Genomic DNA, 17,046 nt, shown 5'->3' with positions numbered 1-17,046 from the left:
TTTTATACACGGGCAAGGTGGGAATATGCCACTCCACTGGGTCTAGAATGTTGTGCACAATTTGAAAAATGTCAGCACCTTGATATAGATTGAGGCTCTTGTGGAATTGTCTAAAGCACATAACAATTCTGGAGTTTTACCGAGGGAAGGTTTTCCAACTCAGCAGAAGCCCATGATACTTGTGAACTTAGAAAAAGGACATCCAAGATCCATGCAGTCCAATTTAACTCAATTCAGCTAGAACGGCTACTGTTGCCGCCTGTACAAGAGCCACTTCTGTGGATAGTTAAACAAAAAGCAAAGTGACACCAGCAGTACAATAATATGTTCCCCTCCATGAAACTTAAGAATGAGTTGGAATCAATCCAGACAGGTGTAGTCATAATACCTGACATATTGCGCGTACTTTCCAGTTATAGATTATCAAACTTCCATTGGACTTGAAATATGCATCATTTTGGTGTTACAGGTTGTGGAATACAGGTTACAGAAGAATCAAATGTTTTCCTCTTTAAAAAAAAAAAAAAGAAATACTTCTATGTCTTTCGTGTCTGTTCTGGTCACTTTTCTTCCTCTAAATTTGATTTAAAAACTCTTTAATCAAAAAGGTTAATCCACTCTTTTACAACAGGATCATATTTCATTCAACATGTATGTAAAACTGTGACTGTTGACACTGGAAAAGTCATTCTTTAAGTCTTGGTAACACATGCCAGAAGCCTGGGCAACCTTCATCTTCAAAGAAGGGCATCCTTTAAACAGCCTCGAGGTGAAATTGACAGCAGGCTAATCAATGTTGGCTGCTTGTAATTCTGGCTGCAATCCAGGCTATAATCTCTAATTCACGTATGTATAAGTAAAAAAAAAGAAAAAAAGAGAGCTTCTTAAAATGGATCTGAAATCAAACCTACATTTCGATGTAATAGTAACAGAATTTCAGCCCTGTCAGCAGTAGCTTCATCTGCGCCTTTCTAACGACATCCTCCTTTTATTTGTTCCCGTCTTTGCACGTCCCATGGGAACGTATTAAACGCGACACCAGGGCCCAGTGACATAATGGATGAGCGAAGGGGCAATAAAAATGTGGACGCTCCCTCACATGTGAGCGAAGGTTGAGGGGATGGCGAGTGGGAAGAGAGTCATGGTCATGCTCAGGTCACTAATGGCCAGGTTGACCACAAAAAACTCTGCTGGCTTCAGGGAGGACTTCTTCCTGTAGGCCACAAAGAGCAGGATCCCGTTCCCCGCCACCGACAGCACACCTGCGAGAGAAGGAGGCGGAGTTTATGGAGGAAGCGCCACGTGGACGAACACGTGCACGAACACGTGCACGAACGCAGAACTTTTGAGGAACGTAAAAACTCCTATTGCTCACCGAAAATGGTGTAAAGACTTCCCATGAGGAAGTCATGATCCTTGGATATTCTGGAGACAAGGAGGATTATTTCGGAGGCATTTCCCATCTAGGAGGAGGAGTGGAAAAAGAGAGAAAGAGAGTGGAGGAGAAATGTCAAAGCCATTACAAGACCACCCGAAAAATATGACATAACAGCATTGCAATCAAGTCTCATCACTGGAATGCCGTGGATTATTTATTTTTTTTACCCTTTCAAATATAAGATATACATATATATATATATATATGTATATATTTTAGCAGAGGTTTCTACTGTTTTTATCACACAAAGGAAAATGTGGCTTGGATGATGAAATACCCAGATACAAAGTTACTTGGCACATTATTGGCTGAGGCTGCACCTGAGGAGGAGCTGCAAATCCTCTGCTTTGCTGTGCAGTCATCATCTTAATGATCTTCACCACACTGCACAGCTAATTCGTCATAATCTTCACTCAATATTATTAATAACATCTTGGTGAGCACTGCTAAATTTTTACTGTGGTTTCTTTTCGCAAATTTCTTTGGATGCAATAGTGATAGAGCAAATACAAAAGCAAATGCGCATGCATGAATGCACAGTTTATGGCATATAGGCATTTTTGAGAATGAAGAGTTTTGATACAAACTGAGGCAGAATATTCAGTGGTGGATTTATATTCACCTTGTTTGAAAACATCATGTACTGAAACACTGAACTGTTGGATATACAGCTGTAAAGGTTTTTAGTGTATATCAAATGCATTCTCAATACAGCACAAGTTCAGGCGAAACCTTTTTGTGAATATGGTATTTATGAAATAAGCAGTCTTTATATGCCGTTTTATACAGGCCAACTGCTTTCTTCCTGCAAAGTTAATTTACTATGCATTTCTGTCTTGGTATTTATGACGCTCTCTCCACATTTCTGTCACCTCTCCCATTTTCTGATACATGGCAGCGTCCACGCATCGGTCCTCTAATACAATTTGGGGGCTGGAGGGTCTCATTGAATAAACAGAGCGAGGACGAGGCTCTCTCAGCGTACGTCTCTGAAATAACCCCTTATGTCAACAGGCGTCTCATTTGGCAAAGAGGCAGTTATTTGCATTGGTGGCAGGAGTTGCGGCTTCCACTCCAGTGTGTTCACTCAAAACAAGCTGCTGACACCCTATTTAATGTGGAATTTATTGGGGGGAGATAACACGAAAATGTATTCATAGCCTTTCTTCGCTCAGTGACTTAAAGGCAGCCAACAAAGGCAAGACACAAGACGAGTCACCTGGGGGTAAGGCTGAGCTACTCGTGGATAAATCCACATTACCATAAACTCGGGAGATTACCTTCAAAGAGAACTAGAGGTGAGGAAATTATTTTAGTGCTATAACGTGTGTGTGACCCGGGTGTGCGGAGCACGGCTCGTTAGCAATTACAAGGCTGCGCATCTCTGCACATAAGTATCAATGCACTTTGGCCAGTAGTATTTATTTCATGCATGAACTGTGTCTATGACAGAGAGCTTTGGGAGACACCTGCAAAAACCTGCTCTGTCAAAGATTAGTTCAGTGATGTTAAACCCTTCGAAATGTTCTTTGCGAGCGTCATAATTAAATTTTAGCGCCACTATATTGATTTAGACATGTCACTAGTAGCCTGATTGTAGAAGTGACGCTCGTAATTCATCCTCAAATGACGTGATTTCTCCATACGTGCAGGTGCTGCCATATAATCCTGCCCTGCTTCTGTTTCTAAAAAATGCCCGTGCAGATGTTGAGAGCAGGGTGAGGAGTGTTTGCAGTGGAGGAACAGATGGAGCTTTATTAACAGACAGAACATTGCATATGAAACCAGACAACCGGAGCGCAGATTAGGTCCACAGACGGAAAGGACACTTATGTTAAGCACGGAATGTACAGCGTGCAGTCGAAACTGTAAGTGTTCTGTTGAATGGTTACAAGGCGAACTTTGCACTTTTTCAATGAACAAAAATGAACAACTAACAGATGTTCCTTCGATCCCTGAACTGCTGATATCTTGTGAATTATTATGTTGTTGGTTTTTTTTCCTTTTTTCCATCTTTGCAATGTGCCTTACACATTCGCATCGCTCCATTATCCATGCTTTTACTGCACTTCTTACCCAATCTGCACTCAAGAAAAAAAAAAATGCTGGTAATTGCATGGGAGATGCCCAGCATGTCTTCAGGACAACCGCCATCGTCAGTCTTTAAAACTGAGTCATAACCATATAAATAGACACCTGGCACATGACGAAGGTCCTCTAAGGCTAATACGAACACGACATTCACACGACATGCTAAAAATATCAAAAGGTTGTCAGATGGAACCTGACCTCACCTAGACTTGGAAGGAACCTCCTGGCACGCTAACATGTGAAACGCCACCAGGGCTGATGTGTAAGCGCATGCCCTCTGTGGCGTCATCTGCTTTATGCTGATGCTACATTGATCGGATGTTCAACCGACTGAGGCCAAAGGGTGTCATCATGGCATGTGCATTTTCAGAGGAAGGTTACAGGAGGCTGTGACAGAGCGTCGATACCTGACGAGCAAGGGTATGAAACAAGCCGCAACAACGACGTTCGTTAGTGTTACATTATTCATTTTCAAACAAACTCATGAAGAAGAGTTTGTGCTTTCTCGATCAGACTCGCTCGCCATTTCACAGTTAGCATTGAATGTGGCGTCACTGAAAAGCTTCATTTGAGCGGTAAGATTACTAAGATTTGAATTGTCCGTTATGGTGAAAGTGCAAGCCCATCCAACATCTTTCACACTCTGCCACTCTGCCACAGCGGCTCCACGTGCTTGGTGTCATTTAAACTAAAAATATCTATTTAATTCTAATTTCACGTTTCTTGTTTCTATTGTGAAAGATACAAAAACACTTCTTTTTTTTTAAATGTTATGCCTTTGCATGCTCATGCTAACAGATCCCTCTGTACCCAGACCACTGAAAATGTTTCACTGTGGAGATTTTCAATAGGACCTCAGGCTGAAAATTCAGCAATTCTGCTCAATTGCAAGGTTAACGTAGTTATGGGGTGATGTCAGGAATAAACTGCTGTCAGCACTGATCTTGCTGAACGTTTGAGAAATAGCCGTCAAACAGACCCGAGATAATAAGGTGTTCAACTGCCCCTCTGACGTTTTACGTCATTGTCCTCTTCCCCTTTAATGCCTCTGTGAATAGTGAGGGGAGCGCGTGAGGGGAGCGCTGAATTAACAGTCTGTCTGAGACGATGAAGCCGCCGCTTTAACAGGGCGCAACCTCTGTCCACCACTCCCCAGAATCAGTGGGAGAGGAGGAGAACGCGCTGCCTCAGTGAAGAAAAGTGCCTGTCAGTGTGCGGCTGAACGGAGGAATTTTGGGGACGATCACTGACAACTTAAGCCGTGCCGTCTCACAGAATGGAACTCTGCACACATCCAGACACTCATGGTCGCCAGAGTACAATGCAAAAAGCCGGAGAGGCCCGGAAATGAGTGTTGGAGGGGGAGAGCACCGTGCCAAAAAAAATAAAAAAAATAAAAAAAAATGGCAGAATGGATTCAAGAAATCCCTCAACTGGAACTGTCACAAGTGTTTGCCAGCAGAATGATGGAGATAATCCATAACACGAATGCGCACAATGGAGCGTTTCGGTGACAATGACAGAGTTCCTCCCTGCACCCACTTCTCATTGAACACCCTTGTGAAATACAAAAAGACTGAAGGAGTGTGTGGCTACAAGCAGCTGGGGTTTCGTCCCAGCGTACAGTATATGAAAAACAGATTACTGTAGTTTCATTTATCCCCAACTGTCGCGTCTGTATTCCCCCTCAAAAGGCACCTGCACTCTCCTCTTATCACCCCAAAAGCAGATGACTCACATTTTTATCCGTCACATTCGCATCTTTAGTGTTTATACATACTGTTTTGGTGATTCAGAATAAAAATGGTGGTAAAATGCAGCAAAATATCGAGCTCGGGATTGGAAAAGTTTATGGGGACGTCTGACTCTGTGTTTTGTTGTAGAGACAAGAAGGCGAAAAGGACACGTTCACATTGTTCAGCTGAAAACGCTGCAACGCGACAAAAGTGTCTTTTTGAAAAAGTAACTCAGCTGTTCAAATGCATAATTGTATTACTGTAAGACAGTCAAATCCACATCCTGAAGTGTTTTCTCTAACAATGGAAGTTCTTCAAAGACGGGGGTTACAACTGTATCAATCTCACCTATTGTAATTAACTAACATGATTTACAAGTCGTGGGAAAGGAACCCCTGAGGGCCAAAAGGTATCTCCTTGTGTTTGTTGGATTTGCATTCAGGGACTGTCTCTGCCTTTTGTTTAGAACTTTCCTTTGAAATGTTGTGAGTGTCAGTGCGAGAGGTATGAAGGTCTTGGTGATCTATTGTTGCTGTGGAAAATTACCCCTGATGACCAAAAGGTTCCCGAGTAGGAAGAGTTGATCTGATTTGAATCTTTTAAATATGCATTTTAGCAGTGTCTCTGTTCTGGGAGGATATTTAAGGGAAGGAACAAGAATCTGAAACTCTCTCTTTTCTCTCTCCTTTTCTGGGACCCACTCTCTCTCTCTTTTTCTCTCTCCTTTTCTGGGACCCACTCTCTCTCTCTTTTTCCTCTCCTTTTCTGGAACCCACTCTCTTTCTTGATTCTCTTTTTCACTCTCTCTCTCTCTCTCTCTCTCTCTCTCTCTCTCTCTCTCTTCTTCTTCTTTTTCTTTGACTTCTTGATTTGTTTACCATCATTTTTACACAACCGGTCTGTTACATTTTTGCTGCATTTTTACTCTGGACATCGCAATAAACTGGTACGTTATCCATTTCCCTTCAGTATCAACTTGTTGAGACTTTTGTTCTATGTTGAGAATAATCTGACATTAGATGTTGAATAACTCTTCAGTTATATGGTAGATTTATCTGAGTAATGCTAGTACTCTTTACCTCTGAGTTGAATAGAAAAGATTGAGTGTCATGTTTTTCTAACTATTGAGTTGGAAGATATAAACCTCTGAATATCTCAACCTAGATGTCTGGGCTGTTCTTCTATGTTAAGAAGGTCACTGAATGCTTTGTCTATATCTGCCATCACTGAACTAAGATAGGGATTAATCAGAATCCCAAAGACCTTAGTTATATGGTAAGTTTCACTGGACATTATTCAAACCCTTAACCTCTGAGTTGGTCAGATAAGATTGGGTATCATGTTCAATAACCTCTGAATACTCCAACCCAGACATCAGGCTATTCTTCCATGTTTAATGAACAAACTGAATAGTTTTGTTAATTTATAGAAGCCATCCCTGAAATGAAGACTGTCAGATCACAAGAATTTTATTATTATTGAGTCTATATTCTTAATTGTTAATCAAGTCTTTCTCTCAATCAAGATATAAAAGTAAAGTTATTATTATCAAATGGAGTCAGATTAAATTAATTATTATGTACTTTACTTTGAAATCCTCACCTTGACACCGGAACGACGGAATACGTATTGGGGAGATATTACTATTTGTGTCTAGATATTTCCTCCCCTACATTACACATTGTTATATTACAGCCGTTGCTAATTATGCTGGTAACATTCGATCCAGATGCGCAACAATCATGAGGCACATGAATGATGAATGACGGATAATGAAGTTTATTTACATCATGCGTAAGGAGTCCCTATAGGTTTTAACACCAGCCTTGAATTGATTGATTGACTATTTTGCATCAGCATTAAAGACTCAAATCAGATTCTCGAAGAACTACTGAGATTTTCTTTAATGAAAAAAAAGCCACATGCCAGAATGTCTCTGAAATACACTATAACCTTTACAGGTTACTTACATTCCATCTTGTCAGAACCTTTGAATGCACATGCCCAGTTGTTCAATCTTCCTGTGCTTATTGTAGAACACAGTGCAGTAATACACTTTTGCAGTCAATATATCTGGTTGTCAAATGCATTTTTTTCCTTCTTTTTCTCGTTTGGATCAAAAGATGCAGTTTCACATTTTCTTTCAAGTTATGGTGGGTTCATTCAGTGGAGCAGCGCTCAGTTCTGCCATGTTTATTAACATGGACTAGAATTTCATGTGGTCAGATCTCATCAGACTGATCAAGCAGGGGGAAGGGCCACCAGAAAGAAGGGAGAAAATATATATATCTTAGAATGAAATGTACAAAATGTTCGTCTGAATTGGAAAAGGTACTCTGTTTAACTGACCAGGGATTCAATTCATCACAATGAATTAAAGATGATGATCAAATATACGACCGAATGGCAACACATTGCAAACATCTTAACAAGCTGGTGTTTTACCCAAAATAACATTGTTATTGTTATGGTGAGTTTATAAGTATTCATTAAGTATGTAAAAGCTGCTTTCTGGTGCACCAGGCAACAATTTATCACACTAAACAAAAGATGACCTCATGCCAGAGGCCTCTCACACACACTAGACTTCGTGACGTTGCATGGGGAGGGGGAAAAAAGGCAGAAAGCAGCTCATTAAAAAAATAATAATACATAGCCTCCCACGTGTGTAGCTGGTGCGCTGACACTGAACATGTGATTCATCTCTGCAAGGCATCAGCTCACCAAGTTAGCAAAGATCTCCCAGGATCAAAAACCCCTTAGTGATAATTAAATACTGTCCATTCCTTTACTGAGCAGTGGTACACAATGTTTTGCCTTGGCATCCACCCCTGCCTTTGTCATGCAGCAGGAAGTGCAACAGATGACAAACTGATAGTTTTGTGACTTCAGGAAAGTGAAGGGCAAAGCCCTTAAAAGGTTACATTAGGGAGAAGGAATTGTGCTAATTGTGCTGTCCAGGAAGAAAGGGGGGCAAAAATGAAATTTGCCAATTCTGCCAAATTCTAAAACTTTGCAACTAGCCAGACAGCCAGACACCAATTGGAAAAACCAAAATACAATCTCTCACCTGAAATTCTCAATAATGATCAGTGAAGAAGGCAAAAGGATTTTTTTTCTTAAACTGTTCTGCAGGTTATTATTATTATTATTATTATTATTATTATTATTATTATTATTATTATTATTATTATTATTCCTGATATGATACCATAATATATTTTTATATTGATCAAAAAAGAATTATGAACTGAGACTGGGAATCCAATTTCCATATTCAATCCATTTATGAGAAACAAAATAGCGTCTGTGGTTTAGGGGGATATTTTAAAGCCATTTATTTATGCAGTAGGATTTGTGCTCAGATTTGTGACTGAGTCGCAGACGCCTCTGTAAATTAAGGCATCTGGCATAAATTATTAGGAGTTTGCGTGCACTTGATGGCATCTCTGGGGAGCGACGTTTTCACTGTGACCCTGAATCGACTCCTGAGTCACCATGAACCTCAGAGTACCTGGTGAAAGCTCTGCACGAGGAAAGACAGATTTATCTGTGTTGGTGATTTGATAGTGAAGGCAGCCTTGCTCAGGACTTTTAATCTGCATCACCACGTGGTATATATTTGATGGCACCTTGGTAACAAAAGAAATATAGACTCGCTTAAATGTGGCATTGGTGATTATTAAAAAACAACTGAAGTTTGCCTCTTACCATTTATGCAAAAAAAAAAAAGAGCTGCAAGTGTGTGTATAAACAATTGTGTGCATTGTCGTTTCTATGTCAGATGTCACCCATTCTCCCTGCTGGGGGAAAAATTGACAACAAAAACAAACAAAACCCTTCGTGTTCTGCCTGGAGGACGTTCCATTTGAAAGTCGCACATTTGCAACAACACAGGGACACTTTTGTCGCGGCGATGAAATGGCGATATTTTTCCATTCAAAATCAAACACCAGTGAGACTGAAATTAATGCACTGTGCATATTTGTTTTACATAAGTTTTTAATTTGCTGCCGATAATGTGAATGTGCAACTAAGCCTGACCTCATTCATTCATATATTACCCATGTTACTTTGCTTGATACAGCAATAAATGTGAACAATTATCATAAATTCAAATCATCTCTTGGAGATGAATGAAGTAGTTATGCATCTATCTATCTATCTGAATCCAGCGCAAAGAGAGAGAAAGTACCCCAAGATAGGCGTGCATCTCTTGAAGCACGGCAGAGTCTGGATCCAAAGAAGTGATACAGCAGGAGTGAATTCCAAAAATAAGCTTGATTATATAATCACAGCCCGAGTGATAATTTTGTTTTTGCCCCTAGAAATCATCGCAGGATGACGTGGAGGACGGAAAACAAATCCCCTGTCTCGCTCCCAACTTCCACTCCGACATTTATTTATTTTTTCACTTTTCAAAGCTTTATCTCTTTTTCTTTCCTTCAGCATCCAAACTGCCGATCCATGATTTGGCTGCAGGACAGAGTAGATCTGCTCCTCCGGATGCTTTCACAGTGAGAAACGGGCGCAAACCTTCAAGGAGTCATTTTTAAAACCTCTAACTGCGTCCCTTGTTCACTGTGGATTTGGTGGGAGGGTAAGAAAGCCAGAAGGGGAGAGTGATGTATATTCGAACTCAGAGAGTGACAGTCAGTAGAAGTTGAGGGCTCCACCGGCCATGAACCAAATCCCAGGCTTGGTTTTGCTACAGTACGACCATCCTTCTCGACTTAAAATGCACACACTCATTTCTGATGATGAAGTGGAATACAAACCACTTCAAATGGCCTCCATTACGGCCACTTTATTTCATCCTTCAACTCCCTCCGAGCCGCTACTTGGCAGCTCCGGAATAAGAGGAGGTGGAAGTGAAAAAGTGTTTAGCTCAATCGTTCATCCTCATGTTCTCCCCAAGGCTCTTCATTCGTCTTATCCCCATTTTCGTCAAAACTTTGTTTTTGTTTGTTTTTTCTGCTTTTAATCTTTTTTTTCTTTACGGCAAAGCGCGCTGTTTTTTGTTTGTTTGTTTTTCTCCAGAGAATTGCTTGTACAACAATCTAACTAACATCTCTCAGCGTGGCTCCTTTGTCAATGCCAAGTTGTTGCACCTCCCTTTCGCAATTCTAATCTAAAAAAAATGTTGGAAGATGTTTGTTGTCGAACAAATGTTGGAAGTCAGCACATACTTGCAGAAGAACACATAAATTCCAGGTCGTGCTCCCATTCTCATTTAATTAGTTTTGTACAATTTCCTGGTTTAAACCCATAAAGATTATATGAGTAACCGTTTATTACAGAATCCACTGAATACGCACTAGATGGCTATCGTCCTGAATGTGTTCAATACGGAGCGTGACTGATACAATCTGAATGTTTCAGGGAGACTTTTGAAGTTTAAAGTAGTTAAAGGAGTTGGAGTGATGGGTGAGAGAAGTAGCTGGACCATTCTGTGTATTGAAAAATAAAAATAAAACAACTAAAAAATAATGGCTTCTATGTTAAGATGTGGTAAACACTGAATCAACACTGAAGGCTGTAGGATGTGGAGCAGTTAGAAGGGTTAAGACAATCCCAGAGTAGTTCATATGACAATTTAGCCATTTAACCACAGAACACTTTGTGAATGTAGGTTCATCTTCTAACCCATGTAACTGAGTGTATGAGCTGTCTTCATAGTGGTGGTGTCAATCATTTACAACTCGCCGCTTTGTGAATGCAGGCAATGGTGAAACTTTTGAATCGACCTAAGTGTTGTTGAACTTTTCAGATGGGAGGGCTTCCTTCCAGCAAGCAACAACTGTGGCCACAGAGAACGGAAATGTCAGCCATGTGGGAGGAAGACCTGGCAGTTCAATTGTACTCCAGACAGTGAAACTAGGACAGTGTTTTGCTAATCACAAAAGCCTGCCCAGATAGGAACTGCATGTATGCTAAACAAGATATGGTGAGCAAGATTGCCAAGCAGTGAACACTGCATTATGTTAAAATCCTTTCAAATGTCCTCATCCTATGTATCATTATGTATCACATACAGAATATACAGAAGAAGCTCTCTTTCTCTTGTGAATGCCCACATGGACACCAGTTGCAGCCAAAAATATTGTGCTGACATCAATATTTTCAGTCAAATTGAACTGTTGGAGTCACATGCAGACACTTGGAAGACACCACACTGGCATAATGGAGACATGTTTTGTGTTTGTTTCCATGATACTACTGTAGGTGTCCATTGGAATGGATCTCCAACCATCTGTGAAACTCCATAATGGTTATGTGGATTACCAAATGTCACCAGGGACTACAACCACAAAGTGCAGACGAGGAAATACTAGGTTAAGTATCCTTTTAGTTAAAACGTTAATATATACCATGATATATTTAGCAAATCAAAATATGGTCCACATAAAAAAAAAAGACAAAGGACCCATTTGTGTTTTCTCAGAAACTGTTACATGCACGTGCGTTACTCATCCTCACTATGATGTAAAGTAACATTATGCAACAATGTTACATATAAAATGGTGCTCCTACACACTGGCAGTCGGAAATGACCAGGAGCTTTCATGATTTAATAGGACAGCTGAGACAAGACAGCAACACTGCCTGTCAATCTCATGAATACAAACGCAGCAAATTCAGGCCTTGCACTCGAGGTGGAACATGGTGAAAATGACAAGAGGAAGAAGGCCATAAATTAGAAAGGACAGGTGCATTAGCTGGCCATCGCCATGGTTTCATCTCAGAGATAAAAATGGATGTGGTAAATATTGGAACTATTGCTGTAAATATAACTTCAGAAACACACATTGCAGCAAAAGCTGTTTCTCGGAATGCTTCTTATTGCGTCCATCACGAAATGTGCTCTATGACAGAAAATATGAGTTTTGCGGGGATGAGAATTCCCATGTTATTCATACAAAATGACTTTGCAGTGCATGTCACTGAACATTTACGATACGCCTGTTTGCCACATGTTGTTTTCCTCTCGGCTCTCATGTTCTTCTTCCATGTACTGCTCTCACTTCATGTCCGAGAGCTTTTCTATTTAGTCAACAACGCACCACGTGATCCCAACATTTACTGAGGTTTATGCAAATTGTATGTCTGACAGTCATCTTGTGAAGTCTCCAGATGCCGGGACACTCCTTTATTTATACACACATCTGCTTGGGTCGTCAGCCACTCATCCAACCAGCGCCTCTACAACGGCACCATGCCCAACGTGCCAACGTTATCAGTTAGTGTTTTACCTTGTCTTTGCTTTCAAGGCCACCGAACCCAGAAGCGTCATCCCTTAATCTTCCATCTGCTCACTACAGGTCGAGCTGCTGCGGCTGGAAATACAAGACAAATGTTTCCTTATCTCAAAAGGGGGAATTTATCAGATTGACAAAAAGGCTGATGGGGTTATGTGTGTTTCAAAACAAACAGGCGTTACATGGGCTTTATCACTCAAAGAGAGCGTGCAAGTCTTGTATTGTTTACGACAAGGAGTTTTATAGAAAACTGGAGCTCACGCTCCATCATTGAAGATTTAAAAGTTCTGTCACGTGTGTCAGGAAAGTTTGGAGGTAGCGCGCAAGAACCACATTTTTTCCTCCTCCATAAATCATCTTCCACAGGGCTGCATGACTTGGCACTGCTTTTCTAATTTCATCACGCTCTATTCAAGCTGCTTCTCCCGATTGAGCTTGGCCTGGGAAGACAGACCATATGCAAAGGCTTTGCTGTGTTTACATTTAAATACAAATAACTGCTTATATGTGGCAACTGCATGACAAGCAGAGCAGAGAAGATATTTTACTTTGATGGGCCAGCTTCAAGTCAGATAATAAAGCTTGACAGGTTGCAAACAAGAGGGTTTTTGATGAATAGAAAAGCTCAAATTGGAAGGTCTATACATTGTGACCACACACACAGAGTGAGACATCATGTCTGAAATCTGTTTGTGCCTTTTTAAATATTGACGAAATTTTGCTGAGAGAGAGAGAGAGAGAGAGAGAGAGAGAGAGAGAATGTATCATGCACATTTGTATGGAAGGATTTTTCTTTTCTTTTTAGTCAGTTGATTGCACACAATTCCAGTACTGTACATTGTAACCAAAAATTAACTATTAATTTAATATGTTGATCGAATTCAGAAACTTCATCTCAAATCTTGCTACCCATGAATAAAAACTTAAAAATTCTTCACCTTTTTTTTAAACGTGCGTGGGATGTGGACTTCTGCCATCTAAAATAATTGACATGCTTTCAAATTGGACAGACTTCAGTCAGTTTGTAATGAAAGCAGTAACAGCTAACATTTAAAGGGGCTACATGGATCATTTTACTGGGGAGCTGACACAGTTTTGTGTACGCCAAAACAAGCAGCCTCAATGCAAGCCAAAACTCCACTGGTCAAAAAAGGATACAATTCAACTATTACCCAAGTCCAGTGATTAGTTATGGCAACTTGCATCTATTTGTTGTTAAGTGGTACAGTGTCATGAGGGTGAGGCAGCCAACAACAGACAATCCATCTATGTTTGGCTCAGTATTCAGAATGTAACAGTTACCGTCTGAGTGTAAATGAGGTAAATGCAGAGGTGATCAGACCATGTTTTGACATGCAAATACTAATGAAAGGTAATTTGTTGATGTTCCAAATGTGCATGTACAGTCTTAAACCCAAGCTCAATACCCAGGCTTAACAAGGCCACCCAGGCTTGAACCCAGGCTTAATAAGAATGGCTTCATTTTGGCCGTATGAAGCATGTGGGTTTTGACACTGCTGGCAAATTACTGAGCTCATGCCGTGGCTGTTAATATGTGGCGGAAGCACTAAAGACACATTAATAATCAGCCATTGTGCTGGGGGAGGCCCGCCTTGTTTTCCATATTTCTCGGCTCCAACACGCCCCGACTCTAATGATCGGATGTCACCGAGCCAATAACCGAGGCTGGCAGGCAATTATCTTTTTATCAAGTGTGACGCACACCTCATAATTTCTGCCAGCTCCAAGCACTTTCCTGTTCAACATGATTACGACCCTTTCGTTGGTGGGTGAAGGTGTTGAGTAGATTATTTGAGGCAAAATTAAAACCAGGTGCTGTTCTCCGTGGATAAGAGAGATCCCTGGGTTTGCAGACGGTTACATTGAAATATGTGGCCGTTACGCTACATTTGGCCACATCCTCCGTCTTGTTCCGGCTTTCTCTTGCCAGAACCTGGCAAATTTCTGTGCACTGCATGATACAGTTGTGAAAAGCCTTTGTGTCACTGTGCAGCAGTGCTGGACAGAAGACTTTCTCATCCTGATCCGGAACACAAAGCAACTGTCCCTCTGGAGAATAAAATGGACATCTGCGTTGGAGGAAATACTCGGGTCTCTGTCATTGTATATACTAATCAACCAGTGCCTTCCCAGAACAAAAGAAAAGTGCATGGCAGCCTGCAGGATACCTGGCAGAGACCAAAGTCGCCCCCTCTGCATATAAATACTATAAAAGTGTGATTTAGGGCTAAGTGGGGCACATCACTCTGGCTGCTCCACACTGGCTACAGATTTAAAAGTGGAAAATCTCAAAGGGAGTTCAGCAGGCCAGGTCTTTGATTGAAGAAAAAAGAGCTTTGCAACCTCATTATTTTTGTTTCATATGCAGCAGCTCATATCACACTAGTTTGTTGTACGATCCTGAATGCAGAAATACAGAAATAAGTTGGGGGGGGAATAAATATATAGTCAATAATACATTCATCATTTCAATAGAGTTACAGCCTATTCCTGACTTGACAGTCTATGATGTGATTGTAATAATTCATTTAATTGATTATTCAGTACGTCAACCAACAGTTTCTAAGATTGAGGATGTTTTGGGCGCATCCTAACAAACAGGTAAAGTGCAATAAGAGCAGCTTTTTTGTCCGATTAAAGCTGCGTACAGGCAAGGTAGGGCAGCTATCCTGTTATTATCAACCTTGTCATGTACAAGAAGGATAGAATTCACTTTATCCTCAGCTGGCTTCAAACCATCAAAGAGGAAGACGACGAGAGGACTCACTCCTTAGCAGCACGCTGCAACGTAACCAACTGTATCATCATTCTAATATACAATTTATTGAGGTCCATTTGCTTCAGTCGGTGCTGTTATGGCGTGGGCCTTGCACGTTGAGAGTCTGGGTGTGTTGTTCAAGTATAAGGAAGTAGTTATGTTGGTGTGAGGAGTGGTAATGCCGGCCAGTAGGAAAGTGGCATAAGTAGACCCTAAAGACATGTTAGTGATTACTGCTCAACGATTCATGGTTGGACCGTGCCATTATCGTTTCTCAACAAGTTTCCTTCAAAGCTCAATTTCTCAGTTAGGTCAACGGTGCTGCTCTTTTCAAGTGCCGCCTCCTCCAACTCACAGCCGAACCTGAGCGTTTGTGCGTGGCTAACAGTTCCATACCCAGTAATCCCCCCCTCCAATCAGACGAGAATTACATAAGAGGTGCACAAAGCTGCCGAAGAGCAGCTGTCAGACTGGACCGATAATCACCAAACAGTGCAGAGCTGAAGAGATTTAACAACGCCTTCAGCCCGGCTAAGACTGGGTTTGCTGCTCCTCTTGCTGCTCCCTTCCACGCTGAGAGGAGGAGGAGGAGGGTGGATGGAGACAGAGAGAAGAGAGGAAACACACAAAGGTTTGGACAGCTTGTCTGTGCTCCTCTCTCTGGTGCCTGGCTGACGGCAACTCGGGCAGGCTTGTAATTTTTTATTTTATTTTATTTTTTATTTTTTTTTTTTATTCTTACAGCTGGCATGCTGTGACCTCAGTTCGAGGTATATAAACGAGAGTAGGGTAAGGCCAGAGTGAGATTAGACTAGTTCAAAGCAAAACAAGCATGAAGTGCTGCATGGGTGTCGGTCAGTCTTTCTTCCTTACTTCTGGTGCTCTTCAGTGTCTGGATCCAAGAAGCAACTGAGATTAGATAGACAACGAGATGACAGGGAGGTTGAGTAAATACGCAGGTGCGAGTTCTTCTAGGACAGACAACAGGAGGAATACCTGCAATGGGAGTGGAGAGCTTGGTGTTTTGTGTGGACATAATTGAATATCCTCCAATGGTCTGCAATTCAATAAATGAATGAGTTGTGGTCAATGAGAAACCATGTCTCATTGCAAATTAGTTATATGAGAAAAGGGTGGCAATCTCTTCACAATAATTGAAATCACGCTAAGTGTTGTCACGGCACGTCAAGACGGTGCCGCAATGGATTTATGTTTCTAGCATAAATTTTCTGTCCCTTCCACATCCCGATGAAGCTTTTAGTATGTGGCCGGCGTGAGCGGCACGTTAAAAGAAAGATGTCACTTTTTCATAATAGATAATAAAAGATGAAACATGAAATGTCTCATGTGTAAATCTGAACCCTTATGGAGGCTATTATGCTGAGCCCCAGAGATGGCAGAGGAGAGAGGCTTTCTTCAGCGTGAATTAACAGCTTGGTTGAAATATGGCAGCTCCACTAAAGACAAGTATAATAAAAAACAATAAAAGGCACCACAATTTGGATCACATGACATGAACAGCGACTGCTCATTTGTGCAGCCAGCAATTCACAGTTTGCTCGCAAAGCAACAGGGGAGCATATTGAGGGAGTTAAGGGAAATTAAATTGTGGGTAAGAGGCATTATAAATAAAGGAGGGGGGATATATCAGGGGATCAGTGAACACGATGACGAGGGGCAACGTCACGCAAAAGCATAATTATGATTGCTACATTACTTGTCAACACACCTTACATGTTAATA

At 41.1% G+C, this 17,046-nt stretch overlaps 1 protein-coding gene across 2 annotated transcripts in view; it reads right to left on the bottom strand.

The window, feature by feature from the left end:
* Positions 1–17,046, bottom strand: part of opn7b (opsin 7, group member b) — a 47,778-nt gene that overhangs the window by 11,347 nt on the left and 19,385 nt on the right. The window contains exons 1-3 of one of the 2 annotated variants that reach the window (XM_076028534.1): positions 12,519–12,604; positions 1,376–1,463; positions 1,100–1,262 (exon numbers count right to left, since the gene is read on the bottom strand). In XM_076028534.1, coding sequence (XP_075884649.1) covers positions 1,100–1,262; positions 1,376–1,463 — 251 coding nt within the window. In that variant the 5' untranslated portion in view covers positions 12,519–12,604. Of the gene's footprint in view, positions 1–1,099; positions 1,263–1,375; positions 1,464–12,518; positions 12,605–17,046 lie in introns of those variants that run through there. The other variant, XM_076028533.1, reaches the window with a different exon arrangement.

The sequence above is a fragment of the Nelusetta ayraudi genome, unplaced genomic scaffold (genome assembly GCF_046127955.1).
Source record: "Nelusetta ayraudi isolate G7.1 ecotype Tasmania unplaced genomic scaffold, CSIRO-AGI_Nayr_v1 ptg000024l, whole genome shotgun sequence".
Taxonomy (NCBI): domain Eukaryota; kingdom Metazoa; phylum Chordata; class Actinopteri; order Tetraodontiformes; family Monacanthidae; genus Nelusetta; species Nelusetta ayraudi.
Note: the sequence above shows the minus strand (reverse complement) of the source record. Positions and strands in the feature narration are given on the sequence as shown.